This window comes from Nesoenas mayeri, assembly GCF_963082525.1.
Source record: "Nesoenas mayeri genome assembly, chromosome: 1".
Taxonomy (NCBI): Eukaryota; Metazoa; Chordata; class Aves; order Columbiformes; family Columbidae; genus Nesoenas; species Nesoenas mayeri.
The window spans coordinates 60,815,496-60,837,750 of record NC_137541.1 but is presented as its reverse complement, the minus strand read 5'-3'; the positions used below and the strand labels follow the sequence as shown (position 1 = coordinate 60,837,750).

General features: G+C 43.1%; 2 protein-coding genes across 2 annotated transcripts in view; both read left to right on the top strand.

Annotated features, from left to right (window-relative positions):
- Positions 1 to 9,554, top strand: part of SSBP1 (single stranded DNA binding protein 1) — a 55,005-nt gene extending 45,451 nt beyond the window's left edge. Inside the window, exon 6 of the mRNA XM_080363570.1 lies at positions 9,482 to 9,554. Within this exon, the coding sequence (XP_080219696.1) occupies positions 9,482 to 9,504 (23 nt within the window). The 3' untranslated portion in view covers positions 9,505 to 9,554. The remainder of the gene's footprint in view (positions 1 to 9,481) is intronic.
- Positions 9,554 to 22,255, top strand: part of CREB3L2 (cAMP responsive element binding protein 3 like 2) — a gene marked incomplete at its 3' end in the record, with an annotated part of 34,013 nt that continues 21,311 nt past the window's right edge. Inside the window, exon 1 of the mRNA XM_080363567.1 lies at positions 9,554 to 9,698. Within this exon, the coding sequence (XP_080219693.1) occupies positions 9,569 to 9,698 (130 nt within the window). The 5' untranslated portion in view covers positions 9,554 to 9,568. The remainder of the gene's footprint in view (positions 9,699 to 22,255) is intronic.

The window sequence follows — 22,255 nt, the reverse complement described above, 5'->3', positions numbered from 1 at the left end:
TCCCATTTAAACTTTGCAGCCATTAGAGAAGTAACATTGTTGAAGAAGAAAACAGCAATTTTAATTTTGAATGTCAAGTGCCTTGTCACTCAGGAGTGGCGAGCCAGAGCGTGCACCGAGTGCTGCTGATGAAGCAGAAGTTGTTTCCTACCTACGCTGCTCAGACTATTACAATTTAGGATCCTTCTTTGAAAGATACTGGTTTGGTCCTGAGGGAGGAGGCTGTTGTGAACACTTTAGACATGTGACAGCTGACCTGAAGAGCATCTGCATTCTGCAGGAGGCCCCGTGCACTAATGGGGACCTAGATGAGAAATTATGATGTTGCTGGGCTCTCCTAATAGCATCCAGCTTGCCCAATGGGCTGGTTCTGTTTCTGGGAGGTCGTGCCTGTGGGCTGAGGTTGGCAGCTTCAAGTGTTGCTTAATATGTGGGAACCGTGATGAGACTTTGCAGGGTGAGCAGGTGAGTGAAATGCTGCTGGCCTGCAGGGCAGGTTACAGCCTCTTTGTTTTAAGTACCCATCCTTGAATTTTGTGGTGCTAGTCATCCTCAAGGAAAGGGTTTTGTCTCCATGTAGGCCAGCTTGACAATCCCCATGACTTCTGACTTCTCTCCCTGGTTATCTCTTCCTCCTTCCTGTTATATCCATAAAGTCATCTGGGAATTGCACTTGGTGATCTTTAAGGGTCCCTTCCAACTTGACATAATCTATGATCTCTAAAATGGGTGCAAGACTAGTGGGTTCTGTTTAAAGTACAGGAGTCACACTGGCTGTGCCCTTTACAAAGGACTTATCTGTGCCCTTCGACAAGGGATGCTGTTACATGATGACTGAGAGGAATTTTCTTTGCTATCCTCCTCTCCCATTTCCATGGTCAGTGAAGATGATAGAGGAAACCAAGTGCAGTGCGCACAAATGTTGTAAAATGCTGCTGTAACGTTAAGATCTATCTGCAAGCGTTCAAGAAGAAACTGGAGTAACTGTTTTCTTTCAAAAGTGGCCATAAGTTAAACCAGCTGTGCAACAACAAAATGTGTTATTCCTGCTGCTGAGCTTTTGGCCAGCAAACAAGACCATAAATGCCCACTGGTGAATTGTAAAATATGTATACAAAGGTTTCGACTTGTCTGAAAACTTTCTTTTGCTGCTTATTTTTTTGCTAAACACTGGGTTTTTTTGCTAAACACTGCTAAACCCAGAAGACACTAATTAGATGTAAAACTTCCGGTAAATGCAAAGAGCCTGTAGGTGTACCTGGCACGTAATCCAGGAAATTAAAAAAACCCCAAACAACTGCATCAATTCCTTTCTTCTCTAGGTAGTTTTTAAAAACATAACTGGTCTCTCTATGTATCTTGCCTGGGTGCCAAAAATCATCAGAGACACCAATGACTAAGTTTTGAAAGCTGAGCTACCCTCTCTGTGTAGGGTGAGTCATGTTAGGTGGAGGTGATGGGGAGAGGCTCGCCCCTGATCTTGGTGTTTTGGAGGCTGGTGAAAGGCTGACCTGTCAGTCAAGCTTGTCTTGCAGCCTCTGCAATCCCTGGTGGTAAAGAATTGTGACCCTGGTGCTCACTGGGTGGAGAGAAGTGATGGAGAGCTTCAGGTTTCTGTGGTTTTGCCGCTCAAGCTGGCAGCCCAAGAGCTGACTTACGGGACAAATGAAGTGCATGCCAGTGAGCCTGGTGTAAGAGGCAAAATAAAATAAAGGGGCAGGGGGAAAAAAGTAGCTGAGACAAAAGAATGAATGCATCTGACTTGAGAGCATAATCCAGACGCTTGCTTGCAACACAGAATTCATAATGTTTTCTGAGGTCTCAGCCAGGGACCCAGATGTGGGGAGCCTTGCTGAAGGGCTTCCAGCTCGGCTGAGTCACCGCTCTGGAGCACTGGCCCCGTGACTCACCCTCTCTGACTTTGGCTCTTTTGGGGAGAGGGTGGGAAAGAGCAAAACACGCGCCTTGTCTGTTGAGAAGTTAGACTGGATCCAAGAACTCTGCACTGGGGGAGGGGCAGGGGAATGTGAGAAGGATTTTCCTATTTTCTGTGACTCCCAAGAGGCTTGGGCGAGGAATGAGCAATAGCATCCTTTTCTCTGCTTGCAGATGGTGGGTTTAAGAGACACTGAACTTCAGCGTTGTTTCTCACCATTGCCTCAACTGCACAAGGGCTTCTATTTTATTTTTTTTTCCCCCTTTCAACCCATATTTAGTCCTAGTTATTATAGAGCTTAATTTTGGTTTTAGGTCTCGATTTAAATCCAACTTTTTTTTTTTTTTTTTCCTTTTGGAGAAGGTTGGGGAAATGTTAAGGAAAGGGAAATAATAGTTTGGAATGAGGAAAGGCAAAGGAGTAGACATGATTCTTGAAAAATCCCCCTCATTAGCTAAAAATGAATACATCTCTCTCTTTGGTGGTTGTGAGTTAGAAATACTTGAGTGTTTGCAGTGGATGTGTGTGCATGCATGTGTGCATAATGCGGTGGATTATAAGATTTGCTCAGCATGAACTTCAGCATTTCCAACTGTGTAACCTGAGCAAGTTGGGAAGATGTCCACATTTCATTACCGTGTAAATCTATTAGCTCTGAATTTCCTGGCATTTGTTTCACTGATGACACAACCTGAATGGTATTTTCTTAGTTTTTTTTTTTTTTAAACATTCCTTTTTAAATTTTTTTTTTTTTAATGCTTAAAATGAGCAATTGCTGGTGCGAGACTCCAGATGATCATATCTGTTGTTATGGTAGATCTCTTTGCTGTTTTCAAATATCATTTTCATGTTACTCTTCATATCCTCCTGCAAATGAGGTAACTTCAGTATAGTTAATGACTATACAGTAAATAATTTTATAGCAGAGTAAAATAATTGAGCAACTATTTCTCTGCCTCTTGGTTTTGATTTTTACACTGTAGAAGATAAACAACTAGAAATCTGAGGTTCCCTCTGTTTGCCCTTGGCAGGTACATAAGCCAGGGTAGTATAGATCTCTCTTCTGTGTTATCAGCATGTTTTAGTCATGAATTGAGGGACTGTTTACGGTCCTCAGTCTCTCTGTTGTCTGCTGTGGCTGCATCTAAGCCTTTTTTCCTGCCATCAGAAAGCTCTTCCAGCTTTTTCAGTCCTTCATCGGACGGAGAGGGATGTTCTCTGTGTCCTATTTAATAGTAAGTGGATGTGGCTGCACTCACACACTTAATACCGTGGTCTGTCCAAGGGGTCTCTTGTCAAATCAGGTTTCAGCCATTTCAGGTGTGGTTGTAGTAATTTTCCATATATTCGCTGCCAAATATAGTTTCTTCCCCCTCACTCAGATTAATGCACACCAAAGGTACACACTCTGGTATATCAAACAATGTGGGGTGCAGCCTTCTGCTCCTCCACTCTTTCTCCCTGTGAAGGATGATGGTGAATGACTCTGCGGGGTTGGTGTTGTCTCTCTTTCAACCTCCATCTTTGGAATCAATCTTATGGAAAAATGCTCTACTGCTGCCAGGCTGTCCTTCATTTCTCATCCTTGTAAGAGCAATGCAGCAAAAGCTTGGATCTTTGCCTCATAACAGCGATGTATCAACTCACCCCGTGACAGCAGATGAGCTCTTTTATTCCCCGCAGGGCCTATGTAAATGAATCATGGAGGTTAGGCTACAGGAGCTCCATCAGTAGCTCTTCTCAAAGCTGACAAGGATTAGTACTGTGTGATACAAGCTGTGGCTGAGTTTGGAGAAGAGTAAGTGGTGGCCAGCTTCCCTGCTGCAAACATAAAGGATTCCTAGAAAGGGAAGAAGTTGAGAAAAGAGATGGACCTGACAATGTACAGAATTTGTGTTTGGATCTCTGTGAAAATTAACTGATGCCCAAGTGCCAGTGAGTACTAAAAATAGTTGTCTTAGCTGTTGGAAGCTGGTGCACGCTGACACCTCCAGTCCATTGCCAATGAACTTGCAAGAAAGTCAAACACACCACCAGCTACATGTCTGGGAAGAAAACATCTGTGTCGAGGAAGCTTTTTAATCTGTGCCTTGGGGTTTAACCTGGGGTTGAGCATGCAGAAAGTCACGGACTTCTCTGTGGCATTGTCATCACTGGTAGGCTTCTGCTTGCAGTCTTCCACGAGCAGCATCTCTAGTCACGATTCTTCATTAGCTAAAAAGGGCAGATCTCTCCTCCAAGCCCTCACAGGTAAGTGCTGCGCTTGCAAACCCAGGCAGAGAGTGATAGTGAGGTGTGTGATGCCTTTTGCAGTCCTCGCCATGCAGTCCAGTCTAGAGCTGAGCCCATGAAGGCTGACCAGCCTATATGTGCCTTTTTTAACAACTGGTGCCTCACCTGGATGCCCCAGAGCTTGAAGCCTTTTGTTAGAAGCTGTGGCTCCTACTTGGACCTCCTCAGCTACCATATAAGCAGCTGCCAGATGTCTGTGAAATGTGTGCTTATTTCCTTGAAGAGGAGATGTTCTCTCCATGTAGCCACACTTCTTTATCTCTTTGATGCTATTTGCTAGAAATGCTTCTAGCTTTTCTGATATTTTGTGGTTTATCTCCTATGAACCTTTGTTTATGCAAGCCACAAAAGAGCTGCTGAAGAAGTTATTCCCTTTTCTTCCTATTATCTTATTGTAAGAGGAAACTAGAGGGGGGAGGAAGGGGGCAAGTTCATGCCTGTGGTGCACGTTTACAGGCCCACAAATTGGGGGCTGGTTTCTGCTCTCCCCTTTTCACTCGTCTCCTCCAGGAGCACTGCCTTGTAGATTACATGCACTCTGATCCCTTTGATACAGAAGCAAGCGTGCATTACTTGCCCTCCACCCCCCATTATTGCTGCTCAAGCCTTACAAGAGGTAAATATCCATCAGTTTTGTACCTACAGATAGTGGGCTTCATTTTTATCCCATGAGTGCCTGCTGGATAGATGGGATGCTCCCACCTGGGTAGTTCTTTAGTGGGGTGGGGATTGATCCTGTCAGGATGGGGAGACCTCAAGACCTCAGGGGGAGCCAGGAGGGAACCATTAGCTCCCAGGATGGGAATACCTGGAATTTGTGGGTGATTCTCACCCCCAGCACGTTGCCCTGGGCTGCTTGGAGAGCAGGGCTTGCTCTGAGATGTGCCAGGGTGCTGCTGCTGCAGCTCCTCTCTGGGGTGGCTCTGCTGGGAAGGGTGGATGGATGGTGCTGCGGCAGCTGGTGTGTGGATCTTGCAGCTGACGCAAGGCGTTTTCCAGGCTCAGCAAGCCCTCTCACTTGTTTAATAATTTAAATATAGTTATAAAGTGTCAATTTGGAGCTCTTGACTTAATTCCTTTTTTAGCGATTCTTATAAAGTCAGTTTTCTGAACACGACTGTTTCATTTTTTAGTCGTGATAATGTCACACCTTTGGAGAACTGGAGCTAGTGCTGCTCTTGTCTGGCTTCAGGTAATCTCGCGGAGAAGGCAGCAGTGCCAGGCACCTAGCAAAACCTGAGTGTCAGTTTTACTTCAGAGATATTTATTTGATCAGACAAGAAAGAAGAAAAAAAACCCAAACCAAACAAACCTTGTCCCTTAGGCAGAGCTGGAAAAAAGGGCCTTTGTCTGGCAGGAACAGGCAGATGCTGTGGAAAGCTGCAACCCACGGCCCAGCTGGTCTGCAGCCAAATACTACTTTCGAAGAGCCATCCAAAATCCGCCCTGCACCCAGATATGAGAGCTCTCCTCTGTTTGCTTACCATGGGGTGATGTTTGTAGGTGTTTTGTATTCCCCAAAAGCACCTGGGTTATAGGCGGGAGCAAATGTCCAACCAGATTGGCGGTGAAACTCTGTGGGTCTGCAAGTTACTTTCTCTTTGTAAACAGGAGCGCTGCTGTTTTGTTTGTCTTTTCAGTGTTCTGGGGGAAGGGGAAGCAGAAGATAAGGTTACGCCTGTCCTAAATCCGTGACTTTTACAGAGGTTAAAATCCCAGCTGAACACAGCTTTTTTGCTATGTAGAGAGAATAGTTTTAGGAATTCAAGCAGGCTCCTTGTACCAACACATGTCTGCAATTAGTGCTGTGGGGTGTGAGGACAGCAGGAAGCTGGCAACGGAGCGGTCTACAGAGGTATTAAAATAAAAGAAAAAGGCACATTTTCAATGCCAATGCTCCTTTCTCCCCCTCCTTTTTTGTTTTTTTCTTTTCAAAAGTAACCACTCTAGGTGAAAGATGCCAAGCTGAAAGCCACATCTTTTCCAAGCAAACATATATTCAGGTTGTAGGCATAAAATTCTCCGTTTCTTCCCTAAATTGCCTTTTCCTGTTCCGGAGTACAGGGGTGGTTGGTGCCGTATCAGAATTGAGGGTTATTCTGTGGCTTTGCAGCTCTGGAAAGGGCTGATAAGTGCAGAAGCGGAGAGGGGAGCGCAGAGAGGAGGAAGAGGAGGGTTGGCAGCGGGAGGACGTGCTTTTGGAAAGACACAGGGAGCAGCCTAGGTGTAGGTGAAAGTTTCAAGGAGCTGGAGGCCTAAATGCTCCCGGATGGTTTCTGCTCTAGCTGCTGCTCAATGCACTTTTTAAGTTCTCTAGACAAATGGAGCCGCTTTCAAGTAGACAATTGTTAGCTTAAGGAAAAAGCTTTAAGCATTCACTATAGTAGAGACGTGCATAACATATGAAAGATTCCTATAGCTCAGGTGGTGATGTTTTTTATAATCACTGAGTGAAGTCCAGATCCTTAAAATTGTCTCTTCCCCTTGTTCAGTAGCTGGGCAGCCCGACCTATGTCTGTTTGAGGCTTCTCTATTGACCAGTCTGCAAAGTTATATCAGACTATTAACGATAAGATTGAAAATGATGATGAAACTGGAGAATAATTTAAAAACCCGGTTGACCATTTATTTGCTGTCAAACACTTCTGTTGTAAATGCAAAATCTTTCTTCCTTACTTCTTGCTGCTTTGCAGCTGCACATGAAAAGGAGAAAGCACAACTATTGATGAACATGCTGAACACCCTTCCCCACCCCAAGGTCCTCTTTCTCTCTGGTTTTGGGAAGCTGAATGTTGGGTTTCCTTCTTTGCTTTTCTTGAAACGATTTTAGGAAAATTCCCCATTCAGAAAGGGAAAAAAGAAGTATATCTGATTTAAATAACTTTAATCAAATAGAACAAGTAAAATAGTATTTGATATTAATTTCTTCCATGTCAAAGCAGTTGTATGCAGAAGGCTAACAGAAATCTTCATTTGTGAATTTGACAAAAATAGCTGAGTAGCCTGTGGTCGTTTTGTTTTTCAGTTGAGTCTGTTAAAGTAGAACATCTAAATAGTGTCAGGCTAAGTCAACACTTAGTTATGATATTTTGAAGGATGACATCCTCAGATTGGATGACGCTGGTGATAAAGTAGCTGTATGATGAAACCAGGGTATTAACATTGTGGCATCCGTATTTCAGCATCTGCTAGTCATCAGTCAGAATAATACATGCAAGAATTAGAAAGATGGAAATGTTCTAGCCAGCTTTAGGAAAATATGTAAACAATACAATTGACTCTCACCATTAGCCCAAATCGAAAGAAGTGTTTAGACTGTGGGAAAAATATTCTACCTAAGAAAGGCACTGTTTTTTACAGGTTCATCCTTGACTTCTGTTGTGGTTGCGAGGCATTTTTGTCCCTTGTTTACTCTTTCAGGTCTGCCTACCCTATTTTGCTCAGTGACTTTATTGGTGCACCAGGGTGTTCAGCTGATCTTGAGCATCCTTTTTCTTCTTTGCGCAGTGGAGAATTGTAGTTTATTTTTTTGTCCTTCCAGATGTTGGGAGGCAGCCATGGATGTGAAGTGCTAGTGAGCCCTTGGGTATAAAAATTTAACAAGTATTTCTAGGGTGGTCATGACCCTCTTGCTGAGTCATCTGAGAGTTTGTTTTGTAGCGTTATCATTTACAACAAGTAAATATGAGGCTACAAATCTGTTTTGCCATTTGTAAAGGCTTTGCTTTAGCTAGCTTGCCATCCCAGCATAGCAACTGTGGTCCTCTGTTTATTGCCTTGTGTTTAGTAAATATTTTCTTTTACTCTGTGTCAGTCAGAATTGACTGAAGCCTTATTAATTTTGAAAGAAGGCACAGTTAGCACTCTTGGAAGATCCACTCAAACTTCCAGGGGACTCTGCGAGAGCCGGCTGTGCTCACTGTTTCTCAGCATCGGGCTTCAAAGCCACAGATGCTACTGGAGCTGTGAAATGTGTGTGCATGGGGGTGTGAGCACACCACTTCCCTCACGAATTTAGACAATATTGACTTGTTTAGTCCTTAATTTAGCCTACAGGAAGCTGAATCTTGAATTTCAGTGTTTGTTTCTGCAGGAGAGAGCAACACGAAGAGCCAAGATCAATACTGGTTGTAAAACCAGCAAATCAAACAGACTTGGACTTTTGTAGGAGGATCATGCCCCAATCAGCAGAGACTCCTATATAAGACAGTAGATAATGCCTGATTGTTTAGAAAGGCTCGTTACAATTCATTGTACAAGTATTTTTGTACAAATATGGAATTCTTTGAATGACATGAACAGGAACGGTTTCTTGCAATATAGTTTCTTGGTCTGTTAAAGATACAGTCTTCTGACATTGGAAACAAAACCAGGAATTGCTGCAGAGTTTTTGGCTATTGATTGAAACTGGTTTAGAGTCTCAAGAAGTAAATAGGAAGATTTGGTTTGCGCTCATTTTTAATAAGAAACAAACACAAAGTTATCCTACTGCTTACAGCCATAATATGTGCTGTCAGTTTAATGAATTCAGTGTAATAGATAAAGCGGTAATTAGTACTGGCTGTTAGGAGCTTTAGCTGTGGGGCCTAGAAGCTGGATATAGACTCTAGTCCTATGTGGAATGTGACTTCTAAAACAGATACATAAATCAGCCAGGAAAACCGTTTTATAGCAAATGTGTAATTGCTTGGCTGGGGATGTGCATGGGCCTGTTTTCTTAGAGTGTGCTGTATGTTCTGCGCAGTTAAAATAGTCATACGTGCTGTCAGAGTCTGTGTCTGTGTTCCCTTATTCTTCTCTGCCTCAGTGAACATTAACCCGATATATTCTGTTCCACACACAACATGTTCTGTTGAAAAATCCTGCAGGATCTTTCACACTGTCTGGGTGAAACATGCATTCCCATTTTTGCTGCTGTGCTTTAGTTAGTACTTTGTGGGGGCACGAGAGGGGAAGGAGTCTGCTTCAGAACGTGTCAGCCATGCTTCTATTTTCTGTTTTCATTGCAAGTTGATCACAGGCTCTTCTGTTGCAATGTATGCCTCTGAGAAGACTTTTGTTCTAGCTGTAGCTCTTCAGCTTGAAGTAGTGATTGGTGGAGGAGGTCGTCAGGCAGGGCTGGTAGATCCTGCTGCTGACTGGCACGGGTGCCCGGTGCAGATACTGGAATTGTTCTGATCAATGCTCTCCTGTTGTTGGGATGACAGACAGGCAAGAAGATAAACTTTTTTTCGCCCCTTTTTATCCCCACAGCACTTCACAGAGTTCCTGGATGAGTTTTCACCAGATGTCCTCGGCCAGCTCTTGAATGATCCCTTCTTGTCTGAGAAGAATGAAATAATGGAGGTGGAACTGTCTCTGGCGTCCCCAGCACCCCTCATCCAGGCAGAACACAGCTACTCCCTCTGCGGGGACTCTCGGCCCCAGTCTCCTTTGACCCACATCTCGACCGATGACAACTTCAATGAAGGTAGAACTGATGTGTGCAAAATCCACTGATAGTGGTGCCCTGAGCTCTTACTTGTTTGTCATGATGATGAAGTAATGAGATATTCCTGGTGGGGTGATGATGCACTAAGGTTGCGTGTGAATGCTCTGTGATAATTGAAATACCTACAATGAAATTGCTGAAGGGATTTTTTTTAAGTCTGCAGGCGTTGTGAATAAAGAAACTTGTCTGTAGACAGGGAAATTGTGCTCAGCAGAAGTTACTAATTTGCACCATTAACATTTTGAGTTAGAAGTAAGGTGATCATCAAAAAGAAATGGGAGAAGTACCAGAAATTCACTTGTTTCCATGTATCTGAACGTGTGATTGGTGGAGGTAAGTGGTGAATGATAAACTACATGAGTCAGATGAGAACCACCATGAAGTTTGGGTGCTGTTGAACTTGACATGGAAGGAAAGAGTGAGATTTTTTTTTCTCATCTTCAGGAAAAAAGGCAAAAGGGAATCTTATTGCTGTCTGTGGCTATCTGATGAAAGAGCACAGAGAAGACAAAGCTAAACTCTTTTGAAAGGCACAGCATGGGCACAGGAGCTAGTGGTTGCAGGTTGCAATATGGGAGATTCCAGTTGGGTATTAGAAAAATCTTTTTCACCATGAAAGTGGGTCAGACATTTGAACAGGAGTCCAGAGAGGCTGTGAAGTCTTCATCCATGGGGATATTCAAAGCTGCGTTTGGAAAGGACCTGAGCAACATGATCCAAGTTAGCCATACTCTGAATGAAGAGTTTGGGCAACATGGTCTCTGGAGGTCCCTTCAAAGTTACATAATTTCAAATTTACTGAAAACAAACAAACATTTTAGACTACTCTTATTTTTCAGTAGTGAGTATCTGGAGCTTTCTCTTATCCCAAAATGAAAATCAGATCGTTTTATTTTTGTTTCTAAATATAAGTGTAGGAGTGTAGGAGGTGCTGCCCCGGTGTTAAAACCTGTCTTGCTGAAATCCTTGTTGTTTTTTTTTTTTTTTCTTTTAAGAAAATAAAGACATGCAAACTAAAAAATAATGCCCATCAGGAAGCTATCGATAATCTTGTAAAGACATAATAACTGCAGTTTTATAGATTTTTGTGGTTGTGGGAAATGGCAGTGCATAGAAAATGATGAAAATCAACAGCATTTTTTAGCAGTTACCTTAATTCAGCAGTTACAAACACCTGGAGGGGGAACAAAGGAGAATGCAGAATGGGTGGGAGGAAGGATCCAACCTGTTTGTTCTGGTGTGAGGATGCCTGCTGGCCGGCTGGGGAGTTCAAGGTAAAAACCTAGTGCTTGACAGAGGAGCAAGGCTGTGAATATCTGGTAACTGGTAGGAATAATCACCATGGCACACTTTCATTCCTAATAATTGGTTTATGTCTTCAACATTAGCTTTACAGTGAAAAGCAGTAGAGTACTAAGCTGGGTTGCAATAAGAGGAAGAGAAATCAGTGCTTAGGCATAAGCATTAACAAGCTAAACTGTATATAAAGTTCCACCAGGACATGAGTTTTCAAAAGCTGGCAGTTTTATAGTCCAAAGTGCTCTCTTAAAACAAGATGTGGTCTGTTAGAGATTTCACAAGAGGGCAGCTAATACAACCTGTGATAAGGCTTTAGAGGTGAGACAGGGTTTTGGAGATGATCTGGAAATATCATCTATGTAAAGCTGTCCGATTTTAGATTTCCTAACTGTTTTATTTGATTATCTTTAAGTGACTACATATAGGAGATAGAAACTTTAATTGTGGCAGGAGAAACAAGCACAAGACACCTCAGAAGGCAAGCTTCTCTGGAAGTTAATAGGGAGAAACTTCAAACTAGGCTAAAAGTGAGGAGAGTTTCCTGTGGGGAAAAATCCTGAAGAAATCCATACTGCTGAGACCACTGGGTAATTAATAGAGCTCTAGTCAAAGGATGCTTTAAAAAGCCAAGAAACATTAACAAGTGGGTTTAAAAATAGAAAATTAATGGAAAGCATTTCATCTTCTCTTCACTCTGCAGAGTGTTTCATAAGATAGGAGGAGGAGGAGGAGGAGTTGTTCTTGGTGCTGAGGATTTTATTTAATCTTAACCCTGGAATCACGCTCACAAACTTTCAAAACCTATTGACTTCATAACAGTGAAGCTCAGAGAAATACTTGAGGGAACTGCAGAATTACAGTTAACATGACTGTCTGATAGATAGCCAAAGGCATCACCCTCATGATGTTTTGGTCCTTAAGTCCGTGAGAGCAGAGAGGGAGATTTTGTGGGTGGCATTGCAGCAGGGCTTGGCACTGAAGGTTGAAAGCATCTGTCTTGTTAGGCGGTGGAGGAATGCAGCACTCCTGTCGACTCTGGTGAATGGCAGTCCCTTTGGTGGAGTAAGGGGACAGCTATTGGGAGCACCAGGATCCTTTTGAGGAGCGGGAGGCACATGGTGTGGAAGGGGAGGTCCCTGTACTCCAACATGATCTCCTGCTGCTGCAGGAAGGGGAGCAAATCTGTGCAGTGGCAGGGGCTGAGAAATGAGGAGGCCTGAGGGGATTACATAAAGAACATGCAAAAAATTTACATTCTCCAAATAACCACCCCACTGGGCGAATTGCCGAGCTCCTTCAGCTGTTGTGTTTTCGTGATATCTCCATGTGAGGCTTCATGATCCTGCTGATGCAGGAGCCAGCTCTGCAGGACTGGAAGTAGAAACAGGCCAGTGAGGAGGCTCATGTAAGACATGTGTGCATGTATGTATGCACACGTGGCATGGACACATGTGACATGGACACATGCGTGCCTGTGGCCAGCAGCAGGCCCTTTCTGTGCCAGCCAGACATGCCAGCCTATTGTCCACAGTTGGAGGGAGGCTGCCTGCACCAAGGGACTAGGGGCAGCTTGTACCACGCAGGTCTGGTGTCCTGAAGGCTAGCATTGCCTGCCTGCCTTTAAAAATAGCCTTAAAAATTGAAGTTTGTTTCCATGGTGACAGGCCCTTGGAGACAGTGGGGAGGCAGGAATGACAGCTGGGGGTGTGTGGCCCATCTTGGGGCAGGTTCCTGCTGGCCGTGTGGGACCTGGGTGGCCCCAGCCTTCAGTCCCAGCCCCAAGGTGCTGGGGCTGGTGTGCTGCCATCAGGCAGGTCCCACTTTGTGTTGCACCACTACCTGCCTCTCTGCTCCCCTCCTTCAGTCCGTGCCTGCTGTTGGAGGAAGGAATTGGATTTCGGGAGTGCCTCACTATGGTTCAGTGCCACTCAGCACCTGCAGCAGTTTTCATCTACATGTTCGTAAGTGTGGGGTCCCAGAGCCCCAAGTTACTGGGAGACTGAGAAAAAGGCCTGTTTTGTTTGGGAAATGATCTTCAAATCAGTGTTAAGACACTCAGTGTGTATTTCCATCTTTTATTTTCCCAGCTAAGTCTCTGACAACTGTACCAAAAATGTTATTTAACATTTCCTTTCAGCCATTAGGATGGAGTGAATGATTGCTCTGACTCCATAAGTGCCTTCTTACCAACCATTGCAGGAACAGATCGCTTCTGCTGTGAACCATTCTCATTAAACACTACCTATCCGTTCCTGTGGTATCTATGATCGCTAAATTGACTTATTCTAATAATCTTAAATCTTACGTAAAGTCTGGGGGTTTTGTTTGTTTGTTTGTTTTTTGTGGTTTGTTTTGGTTTTGGTTTTGTTTTGTTTTGGGTTTGGTTTGGTTTTGGTTTGTGTTTTGTGCTAGAAGTGTAACACCTAGCAAACTTGTAAGCCTGGGTCTTGTTGACCTCAAGGTGAGAACATGTTTAAGTTTCCATAAGATCAGGGTCCCAACACTGGTTTTCCCCACTTATTAGTTCTTTTGTTTTCCCTGTATTGAGGGTATTTCCCCAGCTTTGTGCAGAAAAACTTCTGAATACTCACAAACTGTTGCTAGTGTGTGGTCTCTGAAGGTGTCAGTCCCTAAATCTGTAGTTTATGAAAGCATTGGCAAAAGTAACTATTTTAACGCAGATGTATGCAAGATATGTGGTGTTTAGCAATTTGAGTTTCCTCCTCCTCCCCAGAGAATCTATTCTTATATTCAATTTTACATAAGCTTTTAAGACTAAAGAGAGAGATTTATAGGCCTGGCTTGCTTGCTTGCAGCTGTCTGACCGTGAGCTTTTTTTGCCTGAACTGGTGAATAAGGCATCAGGCCTGGGGAGGGCTCCAGGCTGTAACACAGAAAAGGAGGTTGCGTCCCAGGTACCGATGAGCTGCGTTGGTTGCGCTGCCGCCTCTCTCACAGCAGGTTTCTGCTTTCTAGTTGTGATCCTTGAGGTTTGGTTTATTTTTTAGACAACTGCAGAGTAGTTGTGGAGAAACACAGTTGGTAGTTGTGAAGTGGAAAATGCTTCTCAGAAGGAAATGAAGAAGCTGGAAGAAGAGGTTGAGAATGGGGCTGATGAATAAGGGAGACCTCTTGCTGTGCATCAGGGATTTTTGGGGCACAGGTTCACTTCTAACAGTTGTAAACATTTCGGGGAAAAAAGCTTTGTTTTCTGTTGTGATTGGTGCATGTCTGTTTTCAGTTTTCCAGTCCCTGTTGTGGGTCAGACATCCAGAAGGAAGGCCAAACCCAAGTTTCAACAGGGACTATGCTTAGCCTCTTGTGTGACCTGAGATCACAGGATCACAGAATGTTGGGGATTGGAAGGGACCTCGAAAGATCATCTAGTCCAATCCCCCTGCCGGAGCAAGAACACCTAGATGAGGTTACACAGGAAGGTGTCCAGGCGGGTTTTGAATGTCTCCAGAGAAGGAGACTCCACAACCTCCCTGGGCAGCCTGTTCCAGTGCTCTGGCACCCTCACTGAGAAGAAGTTTCTTCTCATATTTAAGTGGGAAGAGATGTGAGTGAAGGGTCCTCTCCTGCCCTCCGATGCTTCGTCTTGTCAGATATAGTCATAAACTTTAGGACACTGGCTGCCCCTTGTTTTGGACGTGTGAGATACATAGGCAAAAACTGAGTGCGAGTAATATGGAGGGGCTGGTTTGCAGCAGGAATGCAGAGGCAGAGTCTGCAGCATCCGTGTGGGGCTCTTCACCCTCTGGGATCAGCTCAAGTGATGGGGGTGGTTTGTGATGGGTGTGTATTTGGGCTTTGTATGTGTTTTCTATTTTGTGAGCCCAGCAGGACACAGACAGTGGACAGCTGACTAGTCATTTGTATGGTTTTTCTCCTCAAATGGTGGCCAGGTGTCTGGGTGCATTCCTTTCCTCATCTCCCAAGGGCTATTCTGTTGAGACTAGTCTTAGTCCCCACCTGCCTCTCCTGTTCTTGGTTTCCTGTTCAGGAATGCTTTGAAGTTTCTCTTGGATTTGAAACAGCTTGCCTTGGCTGGAGGTTTGACAGTGATTGCAGAAATGGTATGTTTCTATTTTACTCTTAGCTGTGCCAAAACCGAGGCTGGTCCCAGAATATAACCTGTATTGTTGTTGGGTTTTTTACTTCTGAGGTCACGTTTTCCTGTAACGTGCTTTTAAAAACTAAAATTTTCCTTTGAAGATTCAACTACATGGTTTGAAAAAGAAAAAACAAACAAACAAATAAACAAAACCACACACAAAAACCACCCAGACAACAAACTGAAAAAACTCAAAACAAACAAACAAACCCCCCAAAATCAAATGGCTCCCACTTTTCCAGTGCAAATTCCCTTCAACAATAAATCTAGCCCTCGTCTCAAGCAATGCTTTGTACAGAAGAATGCTTATTTATGTATGGAGTCTACAAGCAGTAGTCACGTCGTGCTGTCTCTGCATAGAGTTACCCATAGGCTTGAGGTTAAGGGTGTTCTCCATGCATTTTATACATATACATATACATATACATATACATATACATATACATATGTGTATTTTTAACCCATATATATAATATATTAATTATATAAAATAGGTTATATTTTCTATTTTTATTTTTATATGAGCCATATATATGCACACACACACATTGTCTTTCTCCTATATATTTTTCTCGAAATACTGAGTCAATGAGATGTGAACAATGAAAATGGAACCTCCTCTGCCCTGACTTTAAAGAAAATGGAACTGGACAAAGAAGTTCAGTTGTGTTTGGAAAAGATGCTGTCAAAGCCATGCTGATAATTTTTGCAAGTACATTCCAATGCAACTTTTTTCCTGTGTGGGTTTTTGTTATTTTTGTGTGGTGTTTTAAGAAATGGGAAGGAAGACATTTGGTGGCGACAGCCTGTATTTGTGTGATTTTATGTGATTAGGTAGCGATCGGTCCTTGTCACCATCTGCAATTTTAAAGGATGAGGAGACTTTTGAACTTTTATATGCCCAAGGTCCAGAATCTCAGTAAGTCACTTTGAATCAAGCCTGTAACTTCTACTTGGGCAGCAGTGTGTCTGAATAACACCAGATTTGATTTAGAGGTGGGCATTTTGGTGATTACTTATGCTTACAGTTAATAATTGACAACTTTATTTGCAGGCAGACCTCCTTTAGCTTCCAGTTCCACATGTGAGATCTCTTTCTGGCCTTTTTAGCTGCTGGAGTAAAGAACCATCTGCTCTCAGAAACCTCTTTCCCTAGGTGCTTGTAGGCTGCGATTGAGTTCCCTCTTGATTTCTGCTTGGGTACAGTTTAGATCTACTTCTACATTTATACAGTCCTAAAATTACATTCGGCCATTTGAAGGCAACCGTGAGGCTGATGTGGCTCCTGATGAAAATGACTTTGACACCCCTGGGTTAGATGAAACTGCACTTCTCTGTTGTTTCCCTATATGGGATATCTTCTGGGCACTGAGCTATTCTTGCAATTCCTTTCTAAACAAAAGGACATTAGCAGTTCCTTTTCAAAATTGTGTAAAGTGACCACAGGAGCTCATTTCCCAGGAATAGTTTCCCTAATGATGAATATTAGCGGAATACTCCTCCCACTTCCAGTCCTGCTGTTTCTAAGCCAGTGATCTCATTCTCTTTTAGCTGCGGTGTTGCACTGGGAGTTCATGCTCACTTAGTTATGTGCCGGGAGCATCAAGTCCTTTCAATGTGCGCCAAAGCCTGATTCCTGCCATAATACGGATGTGCCTTCACAACACTGGTGTGGAGTGTGGGGAGAAAAAACAAGAAGGGCAAGAGAGAACTGTTTTATTTGAACACAGTGCTTTTGTGGATAATTTTAACATACCTTAAAAAAAAAAAATCATAACCTTTTATAGGACATTTAATGGTTTCAAGCATTAAGGCTGTAAATCTAAGCTGCCACCCCAGCCTGTGCCTCGCTCCCATATACATAAAGGGTGCTATAAAAATAACATATTTCTCCCCCCAAGCAAAATAGTTAAAACCATCAAGGACTGTGTCCCAGCTGACAGCTATGCCGGTGTAAAGTCTTAGACTAAAGAGAGGTTAAAGCAGAACCACCAGCCCCCAGACACCTCACGGTTCGTTTTGCATGACAAGATTATTCTGATTGAAAACTGTCAAATTATCTGCAGGAAAGAGGGTATTGACCCTGGTTCGTTTAGGTCTTGGAGAAGCAATGTGTCCTTGTTTCTATCTTAATAACTTTCATAATGATACAAATAATCTGTGGTTTTTAGGTAGACTGTGTGCTGCTCGAAGGGGGGACACAGGTACAACTGGTGATCCTTTGTTAGAAAGAAAGCTACTTCTGCTGTGTGTCTTGATGACTGTGTATCACCGATGCTCATCTTTGCCTATTTATTTAATTTTCCCTTCCTGGCACTTTAAAAAGGACCCCAATGTTTGGAAGTCCAACAGTATCCCCTTTGTCGAGGCCGTTTCGAGGGCTTGGGTTTCATTATTTGCGGTGGGAGTGTGTGTGCATGCTGGGAGGGGGAAATGCCATCTGGAAAATCTGTAAGAGAAACTGTTTGTCGATGAATGTGGGCTCTTACCTCACGGAGGAGAAGGGGGGTAGCAGTGGTGGCGTTGGAGTTCAGCATTTCAGGCACAATAAACAGGGCTTGTGTCTGCCAGGGGGTGTTACGTGAGCCCAGAGCTGGGCACCGGGGATGGTATGAGCCGAGGCGGAAGACAAAGAGGCATTTATTTCTCCAGGAGGGTCCAGCTTGCCTTTGGGAGAGTGTGTGTAGGGCTCAGACTGCAAAGCTGGGGATGCTGAACTTCCCTGCGAGCATCATGTCCAGCAGCACACCCAAAATCCGTCCATCAGCAGAGGTCCTTTTGGGTTTGCAGTTGTGTGTTTCTGAAGACACAGAGTGAACAGGCATTTCCCCCACAAACAAGTTGTGAGGCTCTTCCCAGAGGTGTTTTCTTCTTGCAATGAGCTGACTTCTGTTTTGCAGCTGCATTTCTGTGGTGGAGAGCTAGTGAGCACCCTTGGATCCTGCTGCCAGCTGTACAGGAGCAGCGACCTCAAGGCAGGATTCAGGCATGGACCAAGTGCTCATCCAAAGTGCGGCTTTGCAAACATGGACCCTTGGTGCAAGTTTAAACACCATCTGAGTCAAAGTGTCTTGTTAACATGTGATGAGCCGAGTCTGAAACTGCATACTGTCACATATGGCAGGGCTGTGCAGAAGCCATGTGAGCTGTGCATCCAAGCCCTGTGGTTCGAGATGGCAGTACAAGGTCTGTCATGGACCAGAATGAATTAGTTGAAGCCCTTTTGTTCAAATCCATGACACAGCTGAAGAGGAGGATTATTTAAATATGCTTGCCTGGAGAACGGTTTGACTCATAAGGGATCTTCTTGCATTATCCTGTCCAGAGATGTCTCTTCCAATACTCGTGCAAAGCACGTTGACCTGTAGTCTGTTGTGGTCTCCTTAAGTTTCCAATGTTTTCTTTCTCTAGCTGTTTCATCTTTTGCTTGGACAGTGAACTTCAAGGAGGCGAGAGCTGCCTCTTCATTCTGGTTATACATATGAGGATATTCCTTGATGATTCTACAGGTCTTACTTGCAAGCTTGTTTCAAATGACGTGCAGTGCATGCATCTGTTGTGATGGTAATGGTGGTGTGTTTGTGGTGTGGTTTCTGTGTGTATGTGGTTTGGTGTTTTTTCTTTGTTCTTCTTTTTCTTCTTCCCTTCAAGATTAGGTACATGAAGTACATCACTCATGTGGGTTTACTTACCTAATGATGCTATCTTCCTTTCTACTGGAGGGGAAAAAAACGGTGAAAATCACATTGTTTCTCTGGATGCTTGCATTCCCTCTACTTGGGAGGGGTAAGGGAAGGATACAGAGTGCATCTCTAATTTCCTTTGTTTAAAAATACACAGCAACTAACTGATGCAACTTAATTACCCATGCAAGAGTGTCTCTGTTAAACTCTTTAATGAATAGTGCTGAAATGAATGAGGAGAGCAAGGGATTTTTTTTTAGTTATAAGCTCTATTTTTCTGCATGTCTATCACAGAGCGTGAAATTTAGTCAACACTGGAGAAGATTTACCTTTTCTCAGAAAAGTAGGTGGTATGTTGGACAAGATAAAGAATTAGTTGTATAGAGTAATGTTGGATAGAAGTAATTAAAAAAGGAAAGCAAAACTCACTGAGAATTCTGTTATTAAAAAACTTGCATGGTTGAAGGAAGCATTTTTGACCTTATTTTTCATGTTTTCTACCCTGCCCTCTCATAATATATGGAACAAGGAAAGAAGCAAAATTTTGCAGTTCTTCAGAGAAATATGAGTATCCTAGAAAGCTGCACACAGTGTAACAGACTACGTTTAGCTTTTATATATCTATACACAGGAACAGATATATAAAAAATGCTTTTCAACAAACACAGAAGTAGTATATATTAGTTCTGCCATGTACAAACACAGCTCTTGAGTGTTTTTAATGTATGCCTAAATCACACATACTGATTATTGCTACAACTGTGATGCTTGGAGGAGCACTGAAATACTTTTCTGTTGAAAACTATCACCATGATGCACGTGGTGTGCAGCACAGACAGAAGTTGACTTGGGTTTGTTGTGCACCCAAAGCCCAGCACTTGTGCGTAACTCAGTCTTCATAACAGACTTTAACAATATTAAGCTTTTATTGTGCAGAAAGTTGTGTAGCCTTTTCCCCTTTGGCTGTAGCAGTCTGAAGAAAGGAAAGTGAAAAGGGAAGGTCCACTTGTGGTACGTTTGGTAGATCCTACTTGTCTATCTTAACTACAGGTGATGGAACCTGGGGCAGGATTAGAGACTCGGAAATAATGACAGAGGACAGAAAGAGTTTCTTTACTACTTGGACACCTTGCTGTAACTATGCATGACATGCGGTGCTTACACTTACAGTTCTGAGGGAATTTTGTCCCATTTTGAGCTTCCTCTCCTGTATTATTGCATACACAGGATCTGGGAACAGATTGCACATCGTATCTGGGACCAAACTGGACAGGTGATGAGTACAGCTGGGAAAGAAGACGACACATTTAGAGTTTTTCCTGATATTAACACATCATTTAAAAACACAATAAAATTAATTATGCCTCTAACAGTACTAATTTTATTCCATGGCAATGAGGCAACAGAACTTTGCTTGCTACGCTGATTGAACTTAACTTTGGTGCTTTGTAAGGCTTTGCCTTTTTTAATAAGGTGGAAGATACATGCTAAACAGGAGTCTGCAGAAATAGTAGGACAAGCTTGATGATAAAAGCAGCACAGAAAAGCTTTCTGAAGAAATGTAATTTTAGTCTTGAACACAGAAGATAAAATCCCAGACGTATGTGTCACAAACCCTGGGTTGCTGTGATGAATGGGTTTTTTGAATGCTTGATTTGAAACTCTGATATTTAACTTGCCGAAGTGGGTGCACCTGAAAACTCAGTGCACACTGTGTTTTGATAAAGTGTAATAACAGTGCTAAATCATCTGAAAAATCCAATTCCATTTGTCTACAGTTGGCCATTTTAAATTACTAGACACTTTTTGGTCCTAATCTCTCCATGTCTCACTTGAATTTTCAGGACTGCTGTGGAAATTAACTGGGGTTGGTGAAGCATTTTGATTGTGCTCTAGGAGGGAATTAAACAGCTCTGTGGGAACAGAATTTGAATTGTATTTGGTAAAGGAGAGATGAGGCTGTGCATGAGGCAATGAGAATAACAAAACACGGTATAGCTTCTCAGGGGAGCACCATGCATTCTGCTTGCTGGGCAAGGCACAGGTTCTCCAGAGAAATTGGTCACATTATTAAAACATTACTATTTTTATGTGTATATAATGTGCAAAAGTACACTGAATTAAACCTTTGTAGGTATTGCTTAATACCTGCGTGCTTTGCAACATTAATGTTCGGTTAACATAGACCATGTGTGGAATTTAATAGTGCTGGTGTGTCGCACATGGAAGCGTTAGCTGAGATTATGCCAAGTACTGTGTGAGACTCCTTAAATGACGTATTTCATGTGCCAAAATGCCTGGCATGCGTGGACTTATGAAAGAGTAGGTGAAGAGGAGTGCTTCTCATCTAAAGAGTTGTTGCATGGTAGAGCTCTGAAGTTCATAGAAGTTCCAGCAAGAGTAAAGCAGCTGGTGTCATTTGTTCGGCGGTGAACTTTTGGAGTCAGGATTTTGAAGCCTGAGAAGAGATTTCTGACAGCTAAAATGACCATCTTTAGGACATGGATTTTTGTAGCCATTTGAATAGCTAAATCTGTTGTCCAGGCTTATTTCTCTTTATATCTGAACAGTTCGCAGTGTATTCTACTCTCACCTTAGCAATGATGTGTTGCCCTATTCATACCTATTTAGAATATTGTCACCAAGATCGTTTTCTCAGCCTTTTGTTTTGTACTCTTTTTCAGTAGTTCACATGTACCTCCTGGGTCATGTCAAATATAAATATAAACATAAACACTCACCTTCAGTTTCTCGACACCAGTCATCTACTCTTTCCACAGTACGTTGTGCTGGGTTTGGAGAAGACACCTCCATTCCCCTCCAGTGGGTCCCTTGAGCCATTCTCTGTTGTCTTTTCAGTATTTCGTGTGCCTCTTCTTGCTTGTTCTCACTATTCCATGACACCTCTCCCATGGTTCTCTATACTCCTCTGTCAGAAATACCCTTGTCTTGGAGGGTGTGCTCTGCCTCTCAGTACAATCAGTATTCTGTAGCCTGCTTGATTTTTCCCATTTGACTAAATTTTTATGGTTTTGTGCAACATTCTCAAGGGCTTTGAGAGAACGGCTGCCCCTTTTCCGTTAGTACAGTCCTTGGCAGAGTAGACTAGGATGCTAAGGGGCTATTATAAGAATAAACTAAGAGTAATTTTCAGATAATGTCAACCTGCTGTGCTCAGGAAGAGGAGAAGGGAGAGTGGGAAATGTCCTTACAACTTTCTTGAAGCAGAGGAGAGATGGTTGGTGACTTCAGAAGCTGGAATGTGTCAACAGAAGGTAGCTTATTGCACAACACTGACCACGATAATGAACGCATAACAGGGGTTTGCAAAAACTGGGCAGAGGGGAGTATCAAGGTGGGATTTGACCAGTGTGTTGCTCCATCTGTCACTTTCACGGGGTCGTTCATCTGGAATGACAGCTGTCACTGTGCATCAT